The sequence below is a fragment of the Stegodyphus dumicola genome, chromosome 6, assembly GCF_044657685.1.
Source record: "Stegodyphus dumicola isolate Sdum_Otavi_A_Nest chromosome 6, ASM4465768v1".
NCBI lineage: Eukaryota > Metazoa > Arthropoda > Arachnida > Araneae > Eresidae > Stegodyphus > Stegodyphus dumicola.
Window position 1 is genome coordinate 27,084,787 of NC_140773.1, and position 27,408 is coordinate 27,112,194.

The 27,408-nt window shown below is 34.2% G+C and overlaps 1 protein-coding gene across 3 annotated transcripts in view; it reads left to right on the plus strand.

Annotated features, from left to right (window-relative positions):
* The window catches only part of LOC118187833 (putative cytochrome P450 12a4, mitochondrial), a 34,272-nt gene extending 13,578 nt beyond the window's left edge, over positions 1–20,694 (plus strand). The window contains exons 6-10 of one of the 3 annotated variants that reach the window (XM_035358114.2): positions 2,186–2,351; positions 4,826–4,995; positions 5,603–5,681; positions 8,117–8,314; positions 20,437–20,694. In XM_035358114.2, the coding sequence (XP_035214005.1) occupies positions 2,186–2,351; positions 4,826–4,995; positions 5,603–5,681; positions 8,117–8,314; positions 20,437–20,544 (721 nt within the window). In that variant the 3' untranslated portion in view covers positions 20,545–20,694. Of the gene's footprint in view, positions 1–2,185; positions 2,352–4,825; positions 4,996–5,602; positions 5,682–8,116; positions 8,321–20,436 lie in introns of those variants that run through there. The other 2 variants (XR_004758025.2, XM_085818194.1) reach the window with 2 other exon arrangements.
* The last annotated feature ends 6,714 nt before the right edge of the window (positions 20,695–27,408 follow it).

Consider the following 27,408-nt stretch of genomic DNA (forward strand, 5'->3'; position numbering starts at 1 on the left):
TGCGAATTAAATTATGCTTAATTCATTCTGGAATTATCATTTAAATTATTAGCTTGTTTTTGCGTTCAAACTGTAATTTTAATTGTAAAAATTGTTTTTTTAATTGTTTTCACTGTACTTGGTGTTTTATTTTTTTTCTATGTCTTTCAAATTTAAATGAAAATGTATTGAATTTTATGTATTTTTGCCTTGCCTTGAAGTGAATTAATTAGTAGCACATGCGCATTAGGTAAGCGGAGCTGAATCGCCTGCAAAAAAAAACTGTTTCTTTTTTATTTGTTTAATTTCTGTTATATATCGTTTTAGATTTATTATAGTATTTGAATAAAACTTGTGGTAATTTTTCAGATGATATGATTTTTGTGCACTCTGAGATATAAAATTAATGAGATGTAATACTGTTAAGTAAATCTAGCGCTGAAGTGTTGCTATGGTAAATAAATATAGTGAACTTTAAAGAATGCATTTATTCTATTGTGGTTTACGCGCTATCCACGAAGTAAATTTAATTCAAAATTCGTTAACTGTTAATTCAATATGTTTAAATGAAATGCAGGAAAATTGCGTATAATTTAATATTCCGTACAAGTCATGCGGTGTACACATCAGATTTTTTTCTTAGTGGAAAGAAAACTCTTATAAAATAATAAGGCTGTCAGTTCTGTGCGCAGAAAGATAATACATAAATAGATCACAAGCTAGCATTAAATTTAATGAATAAAAACTCCTACCACCTAGAAAAGTAAATTTTCTATGAGTACTTTAGGTTGAAAAATATGTTAATTCTTGTAGCTGTAAAATAGTGAAACATGCAGAAAATTTTATTTAATTTAAAATTTAAATAATCTAATGTAGACGCCACATAATTTCATTGTACGGCCTAATAAATTATGCACAGTTTTTCCTGTAATGCATTTAAACTTATTTCCTCGAATTTATTAGAGATGTATTTTTGAGCCAATCAATTCAGTTCTCATTCGCGGCAAAGTAAAAATATATAAAAACTCAAAACACCTTTATTAAAATTTGTATTATAAAGAAAAAAAAACCTAAAACACCAAACAGAGATTATACACAGTTAAAAAAAGAACAGTTTTTCCAATTAAAATTAAATTTTCTAAGCAAAAAATAAGCATCTCGGCCAACGGGCAGAAAGATAAAATTCTCGGTGAACAAAAATTTTAACTTCACTTTTAATCACACTGAGTAAAAAGACGCTGAAGTTGGTGCACCAGCTGACTTTATTCATTCATTCATTAGCAAGAGCTTCAAAGATAAATAAAGAGCCACCACGTTAGGTCTAGAGCCATCTACACTTTTCAATTTTTCATAATTCTAAAACTATTGCGTGCAGTCTTATTAAAGACATAAAAACCATAACCAGAACGTAAGAACAACATAATTCAATCACTTTTAAAGCAAAAAATTCACAATTTACGAACGTATAAGAATAAATAAACAGGGCTCACTGAGCCGTATAAGAGGGAAGATGTATATATATATATATATATATATATATATATATATATATTTGGTGCGGCCGATTTCTACAAAAAAAGGGAGGTGCACAACTATAGGTTATTGCAGTCCCGTGTACAAAATTTCAACTTTCTACGGCTAATTATTTTTTAGTTATGCGAGATACATACATATGTACATACAGGCATACAGAAAAAAAATCTCTGAATCCATTGTGATTCGGTTTTACAACCCGTTTTAGAAAAAACATTGCTTTGTTCTGTCCGTACATACAAATGTCACGGAAAAAGTTTTTCAACTGGATTCGAGAGTAGTCAAAATGAATATTTTCGTTGAAATATGGATACCCGAAATTTTTTTCCGATTACAATACTTCCTTTATTTTGTACAAGGAAGTAAAAAGAGATACCTAACGTAATATAGCATTAAGGATGAGCATTTGAGTTTTTTTAGTGCTTCTGGCACATCGTGAAAGTAACTGAAGCTCCACCTGCGAGCAAATAATCTCCTTATTTTGGGGAGCAATCATTTAACTGCGAACTATTATCCTTCTACCTATCAAAAACTATCTTGAAAACCATGTAATCTTAAAACTTCGGGGAAGTACTAGCTCATAAATTGAAATTAGCTTAGAGAACTGTATTTCTGATGTAAATCAAAAGATCTTTGATGGAAATTTTTACTTTATTCATTAACATCTTTTCAGAATCGCTTTCAAATACATATATCGAGCTTTAGAAGAATTGAAAAAAAAAGAAGGAAACGAAGATGAAGAATTAACTTTACTTCAAGGCATGCTTTCCACAGAAGGACTAGATGCCTCAGGTGCAATGGTGACAGTTGCAGACATGCTTATGGCCGGGATTGATACGGTATGAGTATTAAAGTGAACATAATTTTAAAATAATGTATCAGAAATTTTCTTTTAAAATCCTGAAAAACGTGTAATGGATTTTTATATCTTCCATCCAAATGTTGAGTGAAATATATGAAATACTTTTTATTAGTTCACCAAATATTTTAATACAGATTTCATGCGTTTGAAACATATTTCTTCCTCTGAAGGATGTGTTATTTGACTCGTTATAAGTATACTCTGTTGCAACAAAATGTATGCACTCATAAAATCATGAGCTACAGCCTGAAAAAGAGGTGTCTAACGTCTTGAAGAGTTATGCAAATAATTAGAATATTAATCCCAATAATAACATTCGGCTAATTCAGTAGGCGTGAGAAAAGCTCATAATAAGCAATTAAAAAGACCGATTTTTCTCACGCACGAGTTATTTGTAGAGACAATTAGAATGGTTTCGAAGCCAGGAAATGTGAAAACTGGGCAATGCTGTCTCTGAGATTCGGACTCTGGATCTTCTGATTGCTACCTGAATGTGCTTTCTAGTTACGCCACGAAAGCACGAGGTAAGGCGGAAGAAAAACTTTGCATTTTCTCCCACTTAAAGGGATACTGGGGAGGCCGACACCCAGTCGCCAACCCTGGAGATGACGAATTATCGTCCCCTAACTTTTAGCTCGTTCGCCACTTGTAAAGATAGTTAATTTTTTTTTTTTTTTTTTTTTTTTTAAAGCCAGAAAACGTGAGAAATGTGCAGTGCCCTTGCTGCGATTCGAACTGTTCATATTCTTGATTGCTAGCCAGAAGCGCTTTCCAGTTACACCCCCGAAGGCATGCGATAAGGAGGGAGAAAAAGATTAGAATTTTAATTGGATTTCCCTCTTTGACTACTACAAAATGCGTATAAAGAGGCTTTTGAAATCTTTTCAATAACATTACAAATCACTGTCTGATTTAGAGAAAGGTAACATAAACCTAAACAAAGGAAGTTGGTCCAACAGATGTATCAGCCGTCATATTAGTAATATTGAAATGCTGCAACCTTGATTCGATAACAGTCGATGAGAAAAGGAGTTCTAGCAAACGTTAAGTAAGCCACAGGCACACAAGTGTTGAAGGGGAAACAAGTATAATTAGAAGAACATCTTTCTGACAGCACCAACTGGTATCGCAACCATCTATTTGAAAGCATTCGCCTTCTATGAATCTTGTGTAACAGTGCTCTCAGACAGTGGTCTTATTACATGCAGGCCGAATACACGTTCTGAAATCAACTAACGAGCAGGATTTCTTATTTTTAACCAAAATGAAAAGTTTTTTTCAAACAGTTTTGATAAAATTTTAAGAATGTTAGCGACAATAACTAAGTTTTTTCAAACAACTAACTGCTAACTAAAATTTAAATTTGATTTGCAAAATATTTATTAAAACACACATACGTATATGGTAATAATAATAATAATAATAATGACTCAAATAAAAAATTTCAGTTTTTGTTATTTTTCTGTCTAAAACCTAAAGGCGATCTTGCGAGAAATTTTTGTTTGTTTTTTTTTTCGTAATTCAAACTTATGCTCTGATGCTGTGAAAGATTTATTTTCTGGAACACAGTTAGATAAAGTCGCTGGACTTTTCAGTAGACTCTTTAAAAAGATGAATTCGCAATAGAAAAAATTACAACTTGCATTGTACTTTATTGATATGCTAGAAAATCCGTAACTCTCTTTTCAGGTTTTCCAGAACAATAAATGGACTAACTCTTTATATTTTGCCCCCCCCCTTTCTTGAATTTCATTACGTGCAGTTTTTAGATTATCTAATTTTCTACTTTCAGCACCTAGAGTATCTTTATTTTATTCAAAAAGCTAATTTGATACACTAGCTAAGCACGGCTTGATAATTAAAGACATCTACCAGAAATTCTAAAGATGCGCTCTTTGATTGACGTGAAATATTTCAAAAAGAATTATAACGATATACAAATGGCCGTGGTCTATGTTCAAGATAAAGTTAGATTCGCAATACCGAACCTTAGTACCGGTCATGTACTCGATGCTATTTTTCGGACTTTGGAATGCGACGAAGAATGTAAAACGGTTGCGGCCGGATATTTCAATATCCATCTGGATTCTTCGGAAGGAAGGCCAATTCACCAAAGATCTTCAATACATAAATCTCGAGTTGCAGACAAATCCCAAACACTTTACTGCAAGAGGATATACGAGGATCGATGGAATCTTTTCAAATCAAAGCATGAGAACGGATGTGTATATGAGCGTATATACTAACCATTTTCCGTTATGTTGAAGAATAGATAGTTAACATTCATCAATAAAACTTTAAAGGTGGTAGTAAAGAAACCATGTGATTGATACCACCTCTACTGGTAGTCAGTAATCTATAATAAAAAAAAATATCGCCCCTCTGGTCGTAACAACTGCAAATTTAAAACAAAATCATTTCAGTTGTTTTAAATTACTATTTTTCTTATAGACATCACATTCTGTGGGTTTTCTTCTGTACAATTTGGCTAAAAATCCAGATAAACAGCAAATTTTATATGAAGAAATTTCCAAATTGCTTCCATCGAAGAATCTCAGAATTACTCCAAAAGTTTTCAGCGAATTGAAATACTTGAAATCGTGCATGAAAGAATCACAAAGGTAAGTAGTCATTTCGTTTCTGCTAAAATCTGGAAGATTTGATATGCTAATGAGTTTAATTATAGCGTTGTATTATGAACATCTAGCAGTTAATAGTAATGAAGAGCAATAAACTATGTATTTAAAAGTTGTTGTGAACTCAGCTGCAATATTTTAATCTTTTATAGATAAAACTGGTGCCTAAGAAATAAACCTTTCCCTTCACGAAAGGTTGAAAAGTTTATATAAATTGAAATTGGTGTTTATATTATGAAAAAAAAGTGTTAAAATTTAAATCATTGTAATTATTTGGCAATTCCTTGTTTATTTTACTTATTAAAACTTCTCTTAGTAAAAACTTTATAACTTTTTTTTTATTATTATGTGCACAAAGGAAAAAAATTGTAAATGAGAGTTTTAGAACAGAAAAAGCTTACACTTAATTACTTAGCGGGGTAAATTAACAAAATGATATAAAAATGAGGTTTTGTAATTACGAAAGTTGATGCATAAAAGATTGCGACGCATACAGAAGGATATTAAGTAAAAATACAGAATCTTTTAAAAACGTTTTCAGTGGCTTTGACAATGAGAATGAGCATTTAAATTTTCATTTGGATCCTTTTAGAACACACCCAATTGTTGGAGGTTCAGCTCGACAGTTAGAGCGAGATGTGATACTGTCTGGATATAAAGTTCCTGCAGGGGTAAGCTGCTATAACTTTTATATTAGCAATTTTTCAAGTGAGAATTCTAAAATCTGCACCCAATGTACATAAAATAGGTTTAGTAGTGTTTTAAAGACTCTTCTTTAATGCGTAAGAGAAATTTGTATTATAAAAGTAAATTCATTTCGAATTAAAGCCCAAAATTTGTATTATATGTGGCTAGAAATGGATTCAGTAGCATGCCAAATTCTACACAATGTTTATATTTTTTAATTAAATTGATGCATTATTTTATTTAGCATTTCTAAAGGCTATTTAAGAGTTATGCTTTCTTTAAAAGTCTCATACCTTCGAAATGATGAGAGTAATTCTTGTTTTCTTACTTTGAAATTCATTAATAATAATAATTATAGTTTAAGCTTCAAGTTTTCTTATATTATTCCTTGTTGCTGTTACGAATCTCACTTGCCTGACAATGGTCAATACAAGGCCATACAAGTCAAGGTCAGTACAATTCAAGGTCGCAGTGAGTTAATACGTCTGTTTTGAGCAAGAGCCTTGAGCACCATACGGTGGCAACTCGACTAAGTTCTGCCCCAGTTTTAAAAGGCAGCATTGTTTTTGGAGGGGGGCAAGTCAGAAGGTCTCACACCCCTCTTTCCCTACCACAACTTCTCGATAGGATTTTTCGAGCTCGTCGCACATTTAGAGTGCTCCCATGCCGCACAGACATGATATATTTACAAATATCCATGCCTTCTCCGGGATTTGAACAAGGGCACTTCGGTTCCAGCAGTCAGAGTCACTAACCACTAACCTGGGTGGCACATTTGATGCTTTAATATCTGTAAAACTTGACAAATAGAGAAGAAAGATTTGCCATAGTGAGATAAAAATGCCTTTTCCTCTCTCCTCTTTTCTTTTAGAACTCGGTTAGAGAAAACATTTTTGAAAAAGAAAATTGAATTTTCATTGAAATGAGTTAAAACAGATACTATAATAAGCTCACATATGAATAATTTTGTTAAATAGACAGAAGGAACTCGGTGAACTATTTATCGTTTTTACTGCAAAATTTCGGCAATAATAAGCTGTTGTTCTTTATGCTGGCAAATGTGTACTATTCGGATAAATAGTAACCGTTTAGTTCAGAGAAACCTCTTTCCATACGATTTCGTGCCACCGCATGATGGCATGCTGTTTAGAAGACGTAGTTTTTCATTTACTCGTCTACGGGTATTCAAATCGGAAATCTTCAAATGTAAATACAGGATTCCCTGATGAACTCATGAATTCATTCTTGAAATTACAGCAATATTATTACAGATATGCGGACCTCTTAAGACCTCAGACAAGCATTCATAGGTTGATATTAATCTAAACTAAACTCGTCGGCACAAACAGTCCTTAGAGAGCCATGGCCGGCACAGTATCCTGATATCTGCTTTCTAGACCGTAGGCTCCGTGGTGCTTGTGCATCTTAGCCTGGACAAGTGGTCAGCTTGTCGCAGAGGACTCCCAGTGTTTAGTCCCCAAGCGAACTCGGTACCCATTTTATCGACCCACTCAAGGGATGAAATTCTGAGTCAACCTTACCCAGCCCAGGGATCGAATCCTGGGCCAAAGAATATGTATTGTATGTACATAGACGTTCTTTGCCCGGATCTGTGGTGTTGCTGCGCGACGCGCTAGCCACTGCGCCACGTGGCTTCTGTGTTGCTATTATTAAAACAAAATGGCGTATTTCAACCATTGCATGAACGTAATGCGCATATTACGTTGTAAAGTTATTAGTTTATTTTGACGCAGGAAAATGACAAATGTGCGATGCCTTCGCCTGGATGTGAATTTTGAACCTCCTTAATACGTGTAGAGAGTGCTGACAATTACACTACGAAGGCATGCAGAAAGGAGGAAGAAAATAACGATCTGCATTGATAAACAATTACTCAACAACATAGTGGTAATAAACATTTTTATATGTATTAAGTATAACAAATAGTACACAAAGTCCCTTTTATTTGTCTAATAAGGTGTATTCAGTATTCCTGTCTCTTTTTCTCCTCTTTTCATTTCATATTAGAATTTTTTACCGCGGGAATTTGTATTTTGCTGTCATTGTAAAATGGGCTACATTAAAGAGAAATATTTACAACTTTTACTGTTTTATCAATATACCACAACTTCATTTGTGAAACAGAAAAAAATTGCTGCCTGAATTTGAAAACATGCCCTCATCTGAGAAAATTTAGGCTATCTCAGCACTTCATAGAATCTCATCTTGGAATTTGTAGGACGTACTGTAAAGGCATTTCAAAATTATGCAAGTTAATTTTTCCTGTTGATGATTTAGAGGTATTAAAAATACATTATAACGATGGTATCCTGTAAAACATAAAATAAATAGTTTTTTGACAGGACTAACTTGTTGAGTTCAAAGAACAACGCTTTGTTTTTTTTTCCCTTTTTTGCAGACCCTTATTGCAGTCGTTCACCAAGAAATCTGCAGAGATGAAAAGTGTTTCAAAAATCCTGAAAAGTTTCTACCTGAACGATGGTTAGAAAAAGAAGACAAGCATCATCCATACGCCTTCCTACCTTTTGGTTTTGGTACACGCAGCTGTATTGGTAGGAGACTCGCAGAACTGGAAATTATAAGTCTCATGACAGAGGTAAAATGACTTTTATGCTAAATTCTTATTCATAAATGAATGCCATTTTCTTAACCTTTATATAACTGTGTTTTTTTATTTTGAAATAAGATCACTGATCTTTTTCAAAGAATCTGAGACGGACACCACGTGGCTTCCTTATATAGCCTACTAAATTATGCATATTTTTTGTTGCACTTCATTTCAACTTATATTCTCGAATTTTTCTAACTTAATAAATTGAGTCTTCAAGGCAAGTTGAAAATGACATCAATAATTAAAAACATTCAAATTAAATAACCCGGTTTTTGTAATACAGGATTCAAACTTCTCGTATTGCATTAAAAGTTATATTTCGTTAGCTGTCAAAAATGACTTTTTTTATTTGAAGTTGCAAAACATGAATATTTTTCGCCATTTAAAACACTTCTGTAATTGGAAGTGCACCTATTGCGAAAATAAATGTTGGGTAAGGAATTTTCAGTTAGTTAAGAGGGTGATATATATATATATATATATATTTAGTTAGAGTTGTTGTGTGTGTGATTACGGCAAAGCCTCGAGGGCTATGTGCCTAAGGGGAGAAATGCCTTCGTGGAGGACTTTCTAAGGGAAACTAGCTCGTATACACGTTACACATGGGGAAAACCACGAAAACGTCCATGCAGCCAGCCCGTTCGCGAGATTCAAACCTCGGACCGAACTACCAGTGTTCAGCGACTTTACCGCTCGGCCGCTGAGCTGTTTAGTTAGAGGGATAGATAGGTAGATAGATATAGATACAGATATAGCTATGTTTCGTACTGCCGATTGCAATAAGAATGGAGGTACACAACTAGAAGGTATAGCAATCCCATATACAAAGTTTTAAAGTTCTGCAGCTAATCGTTTCTGAGTTATGCAATGTATATACGTACAGACGTCACGAAAAAGTCCACTTTGAATCCATTTTACATAAAGAAGTAAAAAGATTTAGAAAAACCGTACAACGAAGTAAAATATTTTATTTTGTAAGTCCTTGTGCGGAAGTAAAATTTTATTTGCTTTCTATACTTTTACGAAAACGTTTCTTGGGATTATAACGTTGCGCGCCTCCAACTTGCACGCAACCAAGGGGTGACTGTGGAAACTGTATAAAAGATAGAGTCTTGTGAAGGGTTTAAGTCCCTTTTTATTCAACGTAATAAATTACAATTGCGTGCTCTTGACGCTTACAGACGGTGCCAACTCGGCAGTCAAATAAAAATAATAACCTGAAAAGAAAGTAAAGACAAGATTCTAACTACGAGGCTCTCTAAAATAACTAACTCACCGCGTTTTACAATACCGCTGCTAATTCAGCAGACTTGAAGCTCACTGGAACGATTACCACTACTTCCCGCCGAGCACATAGGCCGCAACGCGGGGTTCTTCAATTCTCGCTAACTACCTCCGCGCTCGTGCAGTAAGAATATCACACCGAACTTGTTTCCTTCTATTTAAATCAGAATACTTCCGCTGATAATTTGAATCCTTGCGCGTTCTACTCAAATTTACATATTCTGGCATTGGCAGTTCCAGGGGAAAGGAAGGCTTGACAGGAAAGATAGTTTAAACTTAAAATAAATGTTAGTTAAAATAAATATAAACCCTACATTTGCCGCTGACAGAATTTGGAAAACTTGGAAGCAGGTCCTACAAACGACCTGTTGTAAGTTTCTCTAATTCTGAACTAATTGGCGAGAACCTCGTTTACACAAAAAAAATCTTATGTAACAATTATATACTAAAATTCTGTTGCTCGTTATAACTTTCTTCTTACAGCAACTTTTCCTGGACTTCATCAATCAATCTTGGTCTTTCCTTCCAGCATCTGGAAGGAATAAGTATCAGTATCTTTCTACATACATTATAATTTACACTTTCTTGACACAATAAATTTTTGTTTTTAAGGATTCGTTTTTCTTACTTATTGCTTAATTCACATTCATTCAATTTTTCAAGCATTAATTTAACTTTACCCTGGCTCTCCACCGTGTGTGGTGTCAAACGGGAATATTCGTGTTTTAGTCTTACAACACTTCCCCTAACCACCATGATTTGTTAGAATTCAACAACCAAATAGACACACCTTACTCGACATTCTACAACTCAATGAGCTACTTTAATATTCTTAAAAATTCAAATGTAGGTGGAGAACCCTACAAAACACATTCATTCTAACTTCCCCCTCATTCATCTTTAAACATGCAGGCTTTCACTCTAAAGCATGACTTTACAGTTTAATACTTAAATTTTGACTTCATTGCTTTTAAGCATTCACTTTTAGCATCTACAATTTTATGCTTCTAGACTAAATTCTACTTTTACATAACCTTCAAGGATTTACGTACATTTACAAAATTTTAATACATATGCTTTTTACAATTTACCATAAAATGAATAAGAGAAAATAAATTTTTACTTTACTCATTCTTCGCCAAGCTGGCGGCACTGAAAGTAAAATTCTTATTAATACAAGAATACGAAGTTATTTTTATCTTCGGCCAAATTTTGGCTTTAACATAACAGAATTAGTCTTTCGACCAACAGAAAATGCTTGTTTTTAGCTTTTACACTTAAAGAAAATAATACTTTTGCCTTAGCTAAATAAAGTAAAACAAAACTAAGTCTCAACCGAGACATATTGACTTTCGTCAAAACATAGAACTTCGTACTTATGCATAACATTTCGGAACAAAAGAGAAAAAAATTTATAGAAGGTTTTAACTTATCTTTGAGTTTTCGATGCTTGAAACTCCGTCATCCGTTTTTGGCAAAATTGATCCCAAGTTAGAGCTTTCATGGATGTCAATCTTCTCCTTATTGATCTCCGAGTGTCGTCCACGTTGCTCTTTCTTTTGCGTCCTCTACATGCTGGCCTCTTGACGGAGTAATCGTCTGGTTGTTGGCCTTTGCGTTTCTCCCTGGGACGGCTGGTCTTGACGTCCTCCGGTCTGAAGTCCTTCTTGAATTTCTTCTGTTCCTCGTATTTTTGTGCCTCCTGTTGGCGTTTCAGTTTCCGGAACGGCGGCCTTGCTGGCACCTGACTCTGTGGCCGTGTGCGCGTTCTCCTTGATGTGTAATTTCTCCTGCCATCCTTTGTAGGTGGTGTTTTCCTCTTTACCACGGTTTCTTTACCCGGTGCATCTGTATTTTTGTTTTTCTTAAACGCCGGAGTTTGAAAATTATTTTTTCTTTTTGATACCGACGTCCGGGTTGTAGAAGTGCTAGGTCTCTCTTCAATTCTCTGTTTCTTGGGTGGTGGAATAGTTGTTGTAGTCTCTGATTCTTCTACTTCGTTTAGACTTGAGTCCTACAAGAAACTTTTAAGGATTTCAAAATCATTTGGATTATAGTATTTTTTCACCTGGTCGGGACTTGCTTTACAGATTTCCCCTCTCTCGTTCTTAAGATATAAGACTACTCCTTTGATTTCCTGAATTACATAGGGGCCTTCAAACTTTGGAGCTGGCTTTGCCATAAAATTGTCTGGGGCACTTGATAAAGAAAATTTCCGCTTCAATACTTTATCCCCAACTTTAAAATCTGCTTCACGGCGTTTTCTATCGTAATATAGTTTCTGCCTATTTCTTGCCGTATCCGAGGTTTTAAGCGCCTGATCAATTAGCTTTTGCACATCTTTTTGTTTAAACTCCTGCTCTCTTTGTTGCACAAAGAATAATTTATCTAAAGGCGTAATTAACTTTCTGCCTAAAAATAATTCTGCTGGAGTTTTTCCCGTAGTATCATGATGTGCCGTTCTTAAAGCATAAGCTAATTCATTTAGCGCTTGTGATGTGTGCTCACGTAACTGCGAATTATTTTTACTATGTTTTTATTAACTCTTTCTGCTATGTTAGTGTCTGTGGTCTATACGGAACCATTTTGATATGGCGTATGCCAAGTCCATTGCATATGTTTTCAAATATTTGACTAATGAATTGTTTTCCGTTATCGCTAATAACTTTTATCGGTGCACCGTATTTTAAAATGTATCTGTGTAAGAATGCATCTGCGACTGTTTTGGCTGACGCGCGTTTAAGTGGAACAATTTCTATCCATTTTGAAAAATGATCTACTATTACTAAAAGAAAACGATTTTTATTTAACTCGCTCTGGGGGAAGGGACCAAGGAGATCTATGCCTAAAATTTCATTCGGAAATGTAGCGTGAATGCTATTTAAGTACCCGGCCGGGCTGTAATTAATATCATTTATTAACTGACATTGATTGCAGGACCTGACATACGCCGTTACTATTTTGCATAATTGCGGGAAATATACCGCCTCGCGTACACTTTTTAAAGTCTTTCTGACCCCTAGGTGGCCCGCTGTTATTTTTTTCGTGCAACTCCTTCAAAATGCTTAATCGAAGCGAGGCTGGGATGACTGGCTTATACTCAAGATTTTCGTTTGTTGTTTTCGTATAGAATAATAAATTATCTATTATTTCATAGTTTTTTGCTCTATTTCTTATCGCATCGATATCTGTGTGCTCGAAGCTTTCGGGGTCTTTTAAATAAGCATAGATATTTCCAAATTCAGGATCAGCTTTCAGTTCAGTAATAACCGTATCTCTAGAATCTAAAATTTTTGAAGTCAACATAGCGCATTTAAGTTCATTTCCTTCATCGTCCAGTTTTATACGAGAAAGTGCGTCAGCTACATTGTTTTCCTTACCCGGTTTATATTTTATTGTGATATTATATTCTTGGAGTTTTAAAGCCCATCTTATTAACCTGGGCGTTAGGTTTTTTCCCGAGTAATGTCTGCCAACAGCCGCATGATCCGAAAAGACTGTTACTGGCGATTTGCCGAAATAAACTCGAAATTTGTGTACAGCCATTAATACGGCTAATGTTTCTCTTTCTGTAGCTGTATAATTCCTTTGTGTCTGATTCAATGTTTTACTAAAAAATGCCAGCGGATGGTTATTTTGCATAAGAACCGCACACACCGCATAGTCTGACGCATCTGCTGCAATTTCCAGGTTTTCGACCCCTCAGGGAATTTTAAAACAGGGGCATTAATAAGCGCTTCTTTTAATCTTTCAAAAGCTGTGTTAGCTTCCGCTGTCCACGTAAACTTACTCTTTTTACTTTTGATTACTAAGAGTGGTTCAACAATATTAGCGAAATCTTTTATGAAAGATCGATAGTAAGAACATAATCCAAGGAAAGAAGAAAGTTTCTTGGCGGTGTTGGGCGGTGGGAAATTCTTAATAGCTTTTATTTTTGAATCTTGCGTTTCTATACCCTTTTGCGAAATTTTATAACCGAGATATTTAAGTTCTTTAGTTGCGAACTTGCATTTTGAGGCGTTAATTGTAAGACCGGCCTCTTTTAATAATTTAAAAACTTGTTCGAGGTCATTAATGTGTTGTTCCAACGTACTACTCGTTATAATTATATCATCTAGATAAATTAAAGTTGATTTTCCTAGGACAGGCTTTAGAACAATGTCCATAGCTCTCTGGAATGTTGATGGGGCCCCACACAACCCAAAGGGCATGCGTAAAAGTGCATAAGTGCTCGATTTTCTTATAAACGCGGTTTTGTGTATATCTTCGGGTCTCATAGCTATTTGATAGTAGCCAGACGTTAAGTCCAAAGTAGACATATATCTTGTCGATTTGATCTGTCTAATGATCTCGTCTATAACCGGCAAAGGGTAAACTGCAAATTTAGTAATACTATTTAGTTTTCTGTAATCGATAGCAAACCTCCAAGCCCTTTTATCCGAAGGAGGAAACTCGTTCTTTTTCCTACATAGTACGACTGGACTCGCGTACTCACTATTTATGGGCGTTATTATTTTATTCTTCAACATCTCCTGAATATGTTCTTCGATGATTAGGTCTTTTTGTTTATCATAACGATACGGTTTAGTCCTACAAGGTTTTTCGGCATTTAATTGAATCTTGTGAGTCACGATTTGGCAGTTTCCTGGTTTTTCTGAAAACAAATGAGAAAAATTACTCACCACTTGCTGTATTGCTTTACTTTCATGGTCATTCAGATGGCTAAGGTCCACTTCAGGTGTCTCCACAGGTTCCACCACCCTCTGGTCCATCTCCAACACCACGGAACTATCTTGAAAATTTAATTTGGCCCTCGCGGCCCTTAAAAAGTCCATACCTAAAATAAGAGAGTGTTGTAGTTCTTTCACCACAAAAATTAATACTTTGAGATTTTCCTCTTTTACCTGTAAGTTTAATGATAATTTCCCGATGCAGTGACATGTTTTTCCTTGCGCCGCTATAATTTCCGTATTTTTGGTTTTAAATAGTCGTATCCTATAAAAATTCTTTTTGAAGAACTTTTCACTCATAAAATTTCCTTCTGCTCCTGTATCGATGAGGGCTTCTACTGGTACATCGCCAACCAGGACTTGTATAATTGGTAGCTGTGAGTTTTTTATGATGACCGTGTTTAAATGTCTATTTGAGGGTTTTTTAAAACTTCCGGGGTCTGGACCCTCCCTTTCACAGGCCCCTCTAGTCGTTTAAAGCTTTCCTTTCAATCTGTGTCTTCTGGGTACGCGGATGCTTATTTTCAAATTTTCTTTTTGGGCCTTGACCTTCGAGTTTCGATGCGTTAGCTTGATAGTTCTTTCCCCCATATGAGCGATTTCCATTTCTGGTTTCCTCCTTCCTTCGGGTATGTTGAGAATATGTTTCCCCTCTCGCTTTTTCCGCTATTCTGCGATTTTGAAACTTCACCGCCAATTCGAAAAGTTCCTGAAATGTGCTTGGGTTTCTAATTTCAAAGTAGTCTTGGACAGCGGGTAACAATCTTGGTAATATTATTTCAATAATCTCCGCATCGGGTTTTTTTCCATACAGCATATCCGTTAGCTTGATTTTTCGTAAAATAAAGTCCGTCAATTCTGCTGTATCCCGTTGGTAGAAACTATATAGTTCGGCTTCCAGCCGTGCGCGATCTTTCACTATGGGGAAGGCCTTTACTAACGATTTTTTGAAATTGTCAAATATATATGTCGGGCTTCCAAATTCACCTAGTAGAAATTTTCCTATGTTTTTCCACCATAGCGCGGCCTGTCCCCTTAGTGCTGATGTGGCGATGGCAACTTTTTGTCTTTCAGGCACCGGGTAGAGCTGAAAGTGGTTTTCTAGACCTTCTAAAAATACCGACAACGAATTTTTTCCGTCGAAATGGACGTTTGGCTTGATTGACGCTCTCAAAGTCTGGACCAGGTATCCAAATCCTTCTAACTGAGTTGTCATTTCTTGGTGTTGTCCAGCGGCTTCCATCCAATTTTCGGCCATTTCAGTTCGATAAGTGTTCGGGCGCCAATATAACGTTGCGCGCCTCCAACTTGCACGCAACCAAGGGGTGACTGTGGAAACTGTATAAAAGATAGAGTCTTGTGAAGGGTTTAAGTCCCTTTTTATTCAACGTAATAAATTACAATTGCGTGCTCTTGACGCTTACAGACGGTGCCAACTCGGCAGTCAAATAAAAATAATAACCTGAAAAGAAAGTAAAGACAAGATTCTAACTACGAGGCTCTCTAAAATAACTAACTCACCGCGTTTTACAATACCGCTGCTAATTCAGCAGACTTGAAGCTCACTGGAACGATTACCACTACTTCCCGCCGAGCACATAGGCCGCAACGCGGGGTTCTTCAATTCTCGCTAACTACCTCCGCGCTCGTGCAGTAAGAATATCACACCGAACTTGTTTCCTTCTATTTAAATCAGAATACTTCCGCTGATAATTTGAATGCTTGCGCGTTCTACTCAAATTTACATATTCTGGCATTGGCAGTTCCAGGGCTTGACAGGAAAGATAGTTTAAACTTAAAATAAATGTTAGTTAAAATAAATATAAACCCTACAGGATAAATGGGAAAATGCAATAATAAAACAAATATTTATTAAGAAGTCAAACTATTTAAATGATTCGTAAATATCCGTACTTTTTCCTGCTCTTATATTAAAATTATATTTTTAACAAACATTTAGAAACAAATCCCTTGTAAAAATTCGCTGTATCATTAAAATTATGGCAAAACCTATTTCTTGTTCCTGGATTTTAACGACCAGACCGTCTTCTGGTTTAATGAACATACAGTCCAGACGGTATTTCTTAACATTCGCTTTTCAGTGAATTCTTCTATTAAACCTTTCGAACTACACATAAAATACTTCGTTATACAGTTTTATACAGATATATAGTTATGCGTGATAGAAAAGTTAACTAACTAGCAAATGCATTTATATATAGCTTAATTTTGAGAAAGTAACTTACTTCCTAGTTTCCAAAGCAATTTCTTTTTCACTTAAAGATTTCATAAAAACTTGATTTTTGTCTAGGATTTCTCTAAACTTGCTGATAAGAATTTCAAGAAATTTTGGCTAATTGTATAAAGATTGCATCTGAATAAAATGGTCAGTTGTGCTTCTAGCATATGAAATTTTAAAGCTACATATACACTGAAGTGACAAAAATCATGGGATAGCAATATGCAAATATACAGATGGCAGTAGTATCACGTAGAAAATGTGTAAATGCGAAGTGCTTTCGCAGGGCTTTCATTTGTGTTCAAGTTATTCATGTGAAGACGCTTTCACGTGATTATGGCCGCACGACGAGAATTAACAGACTTTGAACGCGGAATGGTAGTTGGAACTAGACGCATGGGTCATTCCATTTCGGATATCGTTAGGGAATTCAACATTACGAGATCCACAGGGTCAAGAGTGTGCCGAGAGTATCTAATTTCAGGCATAACATCCCACCATGAACAGCGCAGTGGCCGACCACCTGCACTTAACGACCGAGACCAGCGACGTCTGCGTAGAGTTGTCAGTGTTTCACAGATAAGCAACACTGCGTCAAATAATCGCAGAAATCAATGTGGGACGTACGAGGTACGTTTCCGATAGGACAGTGCGGCGAAATTTGTCTTCCTTGGGCTATGCCAGCAGAAAACCGACTCGAGTGCCTTTACTGACAGCACGACATCGCCTGCAGCGACTGTCGTGAGCATATCGGTTGGTCCCTAAACGAATGGAAAACCGTGGCTTGGTCAGATGAGTCACGATTTCAGTTGGTAAGAGCTGATGGTAGGGTTCGAGTGTGGCGTAGACCTGACGAAGCCATGGACCCAAGTTGTCAACAACTGGTGGTGGTTTCATAATGGTCTGGGCTGTTTTCACATGGCATGAACTTAACAACCGAGATTCTCTGGTGCAACTGAACCGATCATTGACTGAAATGGATACCTTCAGCTACTTGGAGATCACTTACAGCCGTTCATGGACTTCACATACTCAAACAACGATGGGATTTTTATGGATGACAATGCGCCATGCCGACGGGCCACAATTGTTCGCGATTGGTTAGAAGAACATTCTGGACAATTCCAGCGAATGATCTGGCGACCTAGATCACCCGACATGAATCCCATCGAACATTTATGGGACATCATCGAGAGGTCAGTTCGTGCCCAAAACCCTGCACCGTCAACACTTTCACAATTATGGACGTCTATAGAGGCAGTATGGCTCAATATTCCTGCAGGGGACTTCCAACGACTTGTTGAGTCCATGCCACGTCGAGTTGCTGCACTTCGCCGGGCAAAAGGAGGACCGACAAAATATTAGGAGGTATCCCATGACTTTTGTCACTTCAGTGTAAATCTGAAATGGCTTGGAAATTTTGAAGCGTAAATTTAACTGCTCCGACTAAAATTCTCGTGATTATTTATGGTATATTATTTAAATACATACTTATGCTTATTTACAAACTGTAACCTATAAATATATATTTTTTACTTCTTTATTAATATTATAAGTTTTTTCTCCCGCCTTCTTAGCATGCATTCGTGATATAATGGTCAACATACTCGGCGCGTATTCGAGAGAGGTACGAGGTTTGAGTCCCGGGGAGAGCATTGCTGATTTTTCACGTTTCCAGCTACCAAAAATATCTAATGTCTCTACAGTGGCCCCCGAACTAAAAAGGTGGTGAATGATGATTCTTCACCACCAGGATTTGGCGATTAAGTTCCCTAATCACCAGTTGCTTTTTAAAAGGGGGAGTGTATTAGGTATTTCTCTCGCCATCCTTACCATGCCTTCGTGAGGTAATTGCCAGCACACTCGGCGCGTATTCGAGAGGTCTGAGGTTTGAGTCCCGGCGAGGTCATTGCTGATTCTTCACATTTCTTGCTATCAAAAATAGGATTTGAAGATAACTGTTTTTTTTTTAGTAAAAATTACTCGGAAGTATAATTTCTCTACTTCTAATCAATTGCATATACTCTCTATGGCCTACTACTATGATTTTCGCATAAAACCTTTAGAAATTACATTTGGCCTTATGTCAAAATATAACTGATTGGGGGCTACAAAATTGAAAAAATATTATTTTTAAGAAAATATAATTAGATTATTTATAGAATAGGTCATTTTAATCATTTATTATTTTTTTAATCTGAAACAAAATTCAGCTAAGCAGAAGAATTTGTTTATGTATAATGAATGCTACGTGCAATATATATTATAGATGAGGAAGAGGGTATTTCATTTTTGCCTTATTTAAAATATTTTAACAGATGGAACATAAAGTAAAAGACCAAATGCAGTATTAAGGATATTGAATTAAGTATACAAAATTTCGCGATCAAAAACCATTCAGTTATAAAGATATTGAGCTTTAAATTGGGATATATGTTTTATATATTTTAACGTTTTAAAGGTATCTGACTCTTAATTTGCAGTTTAACTCAAAGAAATGCAAATCGAATGCTGTATTGCTGTTCTGTATAACGAATTCTATTTCAGTTTTACGTTTTATATTGAAAAATATAAAATATTAAAATGTTAAAAGATTGTTGATTCAAAGAGAAATCACTGCGTCTGTAGAATATTCGTCAACAAATTTTATTTACAGCACACTTTACATATAAAAAATACTTCCAAGTAAAAATGGACGGTGCCAAATGTTAAACCTATCTTCAAGCCCGTGGTTCTGTAGCGGTATTAAAATGCGAAGAAATGAACAAAAAATTATTTTTTATATTTTTGTCACCTAATTTTGTATTTGACTCTTTTGTCCCTCTTATACTGCTACTTCTTTTGAACTTGTGGTTATTATTTTTATTCTTGAATAGCCTACTACTGGAAGTAATAATATTAAAAAAAAATAGTTAAATACAAGTCATAGAGATTCACTAGAATAAAATTAATGCGTGGATTAAGCTTCAAAGCATTAATTATTTTATTTAGTATACTGAAGCTCATTATCTTCAGTTGGGCCCACCAGCGGCCGAGCGGTAAAGTCGCTGAACGCTGGTAGTTCGGTCCGAGGTTCGAATCCCGCGAACGGGCTGGGTGCATGGGTGTTTTCGTGGTTTTCCCCATGTGTAACATGTATGCGAGACAGTTTCCCTTAGAAAGTCCTCCACGAAGCCATTCCTCTCCTTAGGCAGATAGCCCTAGTGTGCTTTGCCATAATTATATACACCAACACCATTATCTTCAGTTGTCTCATTCCTTGAAAACTTAAGAATATTTCTACATTAAGGTTAATTTCTTAACACTCGCATCTGAGTTACTAAATGACTTCAGTTACTAAGAAAATTCTAGGCTTTTAATCTCTCTCCTTCTCCTCCCAATTTTTGTAATCTACTATTAAAAGAATATATAGTGAAGTGAAATTGGATAACTGACATAATTCACAGAGCGCAAAGTAACATCGTATCTAGTTCAAATTTCTTGTCATATAAGTTCTACAGGAATACGCTCTACTTAGAGACATAACTTATAGTAACTAGTAATTTCACCATGTTTAGGTATTTAGCTTGATTGTAATAATAAATAATATAATGCCAGCTAGATGTGTTAAGCGATAGACACATCTAGCGGGTATGTGATCCGAATCCCGCAAAGAGCTTAGTTCCATTTTCATCCTTTTTTCTTCCGAAAACCCAGTATTCATTTGAATATGAAAATCAACTGTCATAGATGAAATTTTTCTCACTACTGATATAACCAGTCATTTATTCAATAGCAAAATACCAATTCTGTACCCTACATTGTTGTAGAAATTTTATGTAACAGTTATTTATAAAATTTATGTTGTTTTACAGATAATAAGAAATTTTAAAGTGGAATACCATTATGAAGATATTGATATGCTGACTCGAATGATTAATGTTCCAGATAAACCTCTAAGGATAAATTTCATCGAACGGTAGTCATCATTCATTAGAGTTTCCACCATCGATGAAAGAAAAGGAACTTACAAACTTAATTCTTCTATTTAAATTTCTTCAGCCTAATTATCTGTAGACAAATATATGTATAAAATAAACGATTAAAAGAGATTCAAGAAATTCTTTGAATCACTTTTGAGTAACAATTGTTTTATTTAAACTGTTTAACTTTCCATAGAGAGAACACACGTTATCTTGAGTATTAAGATTCATCAAAATTTAAAACTTAGATTGGCTTTAATTTTGGTAAAACGTTCTAAGCATTTCGAAATAGTCTGAAGAAGGTCTGTCTTATGCAGAATGCAAACTTTGCATAAGAAAGATATGTACGCATTTGCAAATTTAATCCATGCAATACGCAAAATTTCTAAATATGCAAAATATCACCATTTAAATACAGAATGAACGAGAGCAGATATAAGTAAATAATTATCAATTTATTATTACATTTCAAATTAAATATATCAAAACAAAATGAAACCTTAAGTTATTAAAAAACGTTTATTTTTTTTAAATAGTTGAGTTTATTAATCAATGAAGTTTAATTATGTTTGAAATATAAATTAAAAATTTTCTGCTTTGTCAAATGGTAACAATCTGAGAATCTGCTATGCCATAGGATACAATGAATATAAATTAAAAATCTACTTCTCGCAGTGGCAGCATTCCCCAAGGAAGATGGCTGATACTGCTTCCAAACTCTTTCCTTTCTTTCTCGGTCTCTTTCAGAGCCATTATCAGATCTCCGATTTTTGTCTTGCCAAGACATGTTTTTATTTTAATTTGAAAAAATAGTACCTCTTTGAAGTGTTAATAAAGAGAAAAACATGAGATACGCTCTTTCACAGGAATAAAATTTAAATTAAAATCATTAATTATATATATTTTAAAGTCCTCTATAAACCTGATATCATTTACAAAATATCATCTGTTTATTCATTTCTACTGTAAATATACTTAGTAAATAATGTTAGGATAACATATGTTTTTTATGTCTATCATATGTTTTGTTTACTTAATTAAAGAATGATTATTTTCTTGACTGCTTACAATGAATTTACTAATGTTAATAGTTATTTTAAATTTGTACATATGATTCACATAGACGAACAGAAGTATACATGTTATTTAAATATATACATAGTGATGTAGGAATAATTCAGGACAAAAAATTAACTTCAAATATGACTTTTTCCTGAATCTATTTTAAGTAGCCTTGATGCAAGAGCAATTATTAATGTATCAGTTCAACAACACAGAGTATTATAATTCCCTTTTTCTCATTTTACACGTAACTGAATTCATTCTTATGAGCAGAACGCAGTTACCAGATTCAATTAACTGCATTTCATTGAAGAAAAGCAATTCTCAAATAGTTTTATAACAGAAAGATAACAATTCCATCAATTTCCAGACCGACACTCCCATAATGACTTTTGTTTCAGGTTCTAATTTTTTTTTTTTTTTATTTCATGTAGTAAATAAATTTTATATTTCATGCACAGATTTAAAATAATGTACTAAAACTGCTTATTTCACAAATATAGGGATGAATAATTTGCTTTTGCTAAGATCAACTTTTCATCTAAAATATTAGATAAACATTTACTTTTCCGTTACACACCTACAACACTTTTTGGCAACTGTGAACGAGAAGCCCAAAACATGCCGAGTGCTAACGATAGCGCCATCCGGGGGAGATATGTGTGTATGTGTGTAAAACAAACAAAAATTAAACACACCAAAAAAAAAGAATTAAACAACACACACACATACATATTATTACTATAGTACTGCCAAAATACGTGGCAGATGCATATCCGAAAAGTACCCATAAACAATAAAAAGATGAAGAACTGTGTTCTAAATGGATACACGAGAAGTTAATGATATGTAGTGTTAGTTCAAAACTCAAAGATCTAGTTCACATTGCATCTACTCGAAACTTCGGTACTTCCATTTTGCATAAATTCATAGGAAAATGGTTTTAACCAAATTTAATTAAATGGAATAACCAAATCTGGTTACAGCCGAAAACATCATGGCAAAATCGTCGCTGAAAAAACAACGCAAGGCGAAAACGTTGTGGTACAAAACATCGTGGGAGAAAAGAAAGCAAAGAGAAAACATCGCAGTTCTAAAACATCATGATACAAGATATCGTTGTCGAAAATAAAGCAGTTTAAAAACACCGTAGTCGAAAATATCGTGGTAAAAAATAAAGTGCCTACAAATCATGGCATGATGATAACATCGCACATATGCGTTTTTCAGGTTAATGTTAAAATTTTATAAATGCATTTTCGCATAATGATTTGGGACCGTAAGTAGGAAAGAGGGTGAAAATGTTAAGGGCATTTTAGGAATAAACGGAAACAAAACAATAACAGATTAACAAACCCGAAAGAAAATAATTTGGTAATTAATTAAAAAAGCAATTTATATATAGGTAACCTCATGCAGTTACTTATCTTCCTTTCTCTAAACATTTTTAGACTGTAATTTTCATGAAAATTTATCAGTAAAACTTTTTAAAAAACATTAATTTATTAATAATCTTTGTTAATTAACTATTAAAATTTAAAATTCTATTAAGTGCTATAAGTTGCATTAATTTTTTACTCATTTTCGATTTTTAAATGCTTAAGTTTCCTTCCTACTTTTTCAGTAAAAATTTATTAATACAAGTACGCCGAGAATCAGAGTCCAGGTAGAATCTCGACTCATCTATAAAACTCACGGTGATCCACTAAGGTCTGGTCTAAGGCTTATGTTATCTTCGCCACAGTGGCGTAGCGAGGGGGTGGCAAGGGGGTGTATGATGCCCCAGGCGCCGCTCGCAGAGGGGCGCCAAATGGTCTCCAAACAAGATTTTCACATGGAGGTAGGAAGTAAGATGGAGTCGCCCTAAACAAGTTTCTCCCGTACCCTGCTCTGAAGCACCGGCGATCCCTACGTGGTGACCAAAACACTGGGTCATTTACCATTGAGTTCAATGGGATTTGACGCGTTCGGATGTAAATATTTTGTAATTACGTCGTAAATATACATATAAATGTATATATTTTCTTTTTCTACAACACTTCAGAGTCCTAAGTGTGTGAAAACAACATATTTTTAAACAACATTTCATTCTGAACGGAATTAAATGCTATACTTTTCACAGGACAGTTTTCTCAGAATGGTTTAATTTGAATGAAATATTTTCACAAGTTTTCGTTAATTACATTAGAAAAAAAATTAAGGTAATTCGATTTTATTCGGTTAAGGTACAAAAATTAAGATCAAAGTTTATTGTATTATTAATATTAAAATTATGCATAATTCTTTTCTATTTATACAGCTTTTCCTAAAATACTTTCTTAAATATGACATGATTTTTTGTCTTCTGAGGCATCTTTTAAATCGAAAAATGTAAGTCAATTTACAACTAATGCTATATTCGGTTCATTTTAAATTAGAGAATTATTAGTTCGCTAATTCCTAATAATTAAATAGGTATTAAATAGTACTTGACTTTCTCTGAACATTTCTGAAAGGGAATAAAATAAGTTTTTTTTTAAGTATTATTTAAAACTTGTAACTGAGTTATTATAAAATAAGGGAATAATTCTTTTAATTATACTTATCAGATTTTTTTTTTACCCTTCATTTCAACAATACATATTCCAAAACTCTTTATTACGTTCTTAAGTGCGCATCTCATAGCATTTGCTTTACAATACCTTTTAACAGATTGCTCTCCAATACGAACAATTCTTGCTTAAATAGCTTTATACCGTATTTGTCAACAGAATTTCAATTTATGTTTACAATTCAATATTAAGGTTATTATATATTTAGATAACATTTATAATCATTATAAATTAGATACATTTAATCATTAGATTTCTTCACAGTACTTTCACAGTTGTTTATAAGTGAATAAATTCTTCATTTCAAATACATTTATAAATAATTTAGTGAATATTTAAGTATTTTGCCAAAGGCAGGTACATGCTTTTTGCAAGCACATGCATAAATACCCATACATATTTCCTATTTTTCATTTCCGGCATGTGCAAATCTTTAATTTCTGTGCATTCACTATATTTTTCGTGTAAAGTAATTTACACTAATTTAGCATACACCCGAAAGTTTTACATAAAAATTATATATGAATATAATCTGAATGAAAATTATAAGTATTATTTTTAATACCCACTCAAAGGTCAGTTTTCTTCAAAATTCCTCCACGATGGCATCTCTCTCTTTAGGCAGATAGCCCTTGCATGCGTTAATCTATTTAATAAAAACTTTATCTGACCTATGTGCCTAATTACAAATATTTTAACATACATAATTTTATATTTACATTTAGCCATCAAGTTTCAAACTTTTCAAATCTTCTAGAAAATAAATTTTGGCAGATCTTTTTTAGAAATTTTCTTAAAATCTATATTTTTGTAGTACAACAGCTTAGAATTTTATAAAACAAATTCATAATCAAAATCGCTGTTGTTAGTTATCGAAAAATAACCAAGATGTGATTTTTGCGTAAATGTCAGTAAACTATACAAATTGCTATTATCCATCACACTATGAATGTTTCTTTCATGCGAGAGTGTCCCTTTTTCGATTTCTATGGAACTGTCGTGTGTCGAAATACTATCAAAATCGTGTCAAGCGAGCTTCTGAATGTAAACAAAGAACGCCCCGTCTGGTGACCCAAGCTTCAAAGCAGTGCTTCACTTCTAGCGCGGAATGGCCCCTCCTCCCTTTCCTACCTCCATGGTCAACCCCCGGGGGGGGACTCTTCTGGCATACAGCCCTACTTCATATAGATCATGAAACTGGGTGTTCCATTCGCAGCATATAGCTCATGTGAGAGCTATGGAGTTGTAGCAGTCCTGTGTCACAGTGATGAAATTGTTTAATAACAATCCTCATTCGTGGTTATGGATCTTGGTCGACATTGCCCAGGTTTGAATTCAGTGTCATAAAACTGTTTCCATAACTTGCAGACGACACTGAGCGTTACATTGGGCTCTGTAGCTATCAGCTCTATTGGTCTGCATCTACTCTACCGATAATTTTGCATCTCATTCCGTCGTCCATACACTCGTGGCTACTCATTTTATATGATACCTTATAAAATTTACTCAACTCTTGCGAAAAACGCGGCCAACGTCGTGAACGAGTACGAGAATACCGAATTGCCGAAATACCTCATGCGCTCATATTCCCTCCACAATCACAGGTCCGCAGACACTTACGTGTCTCGGATGCATGCTTCGGTATTCGACTCTGAATATTTGCATAATTCTTTATGCAAATATTCAGAGTCTCAATATCAGCATAATTAGTATTTTTTGTTTAATACTTTTCTAAAAAACAGACAAAATGTACAAATTTTAATTTTCCGCAAGAGTGTATTTATATAATCAATCAAATCTGAGTAAAAAAGCGGGATTTACTCTGCAAATTAAATTTCTGCGAATAAATGAAATTTCTCTAGCGTAAACTTTTAATACTGCAATTTCTAATACAATCTCGATTCCGGAAGAAACAATCTTTGAACTTACTCCACAAATAAAGGATCGCTTAAGCTTTCATTTAATGAATTTCCTAAATAAAATTTTACCGCTAAAAGGCGCAATTCGATTACACGATCATTTAAGCTTTCACCTTTGCTTTCTTCTATCAAATTGATATAAGCAATACATTATAAATGGTTTTGCAAGAAAGAATTAATTAACCACAGTCACTATTTCTTGGAAAGTTTTCTCCGACTGCTTTTGTGGTGACACAGGCGTTTTAATTTTATAAACTGTTAGCTGCGTAAGACTTTTTTTATTCTTATTTTCGTCAGTTTCATAAGATTCTAAGAAGAATTTATTATTTGAAGTCCCATGAGTCCTGAATATCATATTCGGCAATTGTACCAATAGTAAACAATGCTAACTCAATTACAAACTGACCTTTAGAGAACCTCTGCTAAAAACTCGATTACTTCTGTTTACATAACTTAATCTTCCGGATCCCATTATCGTCACCAAATAAAGTGATGTGGCGTAGAAGTCAGCACATATGACTACACATCTACTAACTCTCTCAGGGTTATGGTAGGAAAATTCCGTACAGAAAGGTGACTTTCGTATTCATTGCACATGAAATTTTCTGCCAGCTTTTAATGTATCCGATTTCGGGGTGGATGTATTGTAATGAAGTTTTAAAGAAATCTCGCAATTTTTGATCGAATAACCAACTTTATTAGTCAAAGTCAAACTTAAAGAATAACTGAAAACATTTTAAGAGAGTGCATCCTTAGCAGGGATATGTTATGGTTTCTTTACATTTCTTACTCGTATTATGTTGGTAGCGTTGGCATCGTAAATACGTTACAGTCTTAAATTCTTTCCCTCACAGGGAACTTTTCAAAGAAACTTTTTTTTATCGAACTTTCAAGAAATATTTTCAGTTTAAATACATTAAATTTGTTTAAGCATATCTGTAACAAATACAATAAGATACCAGACCAAATGAGTACAACTGCTTTTCAAACAAACATTTAATAAACATATAAAATTAAATATTCTGTTATTAGATTAATTAAATATTAATATTATTAAATATTCTGTTATATTAATATTAATATTATATAATATTAAATAATTAAATATTCTGTTATAAAATTTAAACTGTGAATTTTTAAATTTTGGTTTCTAGGATTTCTCTTCTTAAAGCTCTGTTTAATGTACTCATACTCGTCTAATTTTTCTGCTAGTTCATATGAACTTTTAATATCATCCATTAGTCGAGAAAATGATCCTTTACTTCCAATGGAACCCTATATTTAATTTACTC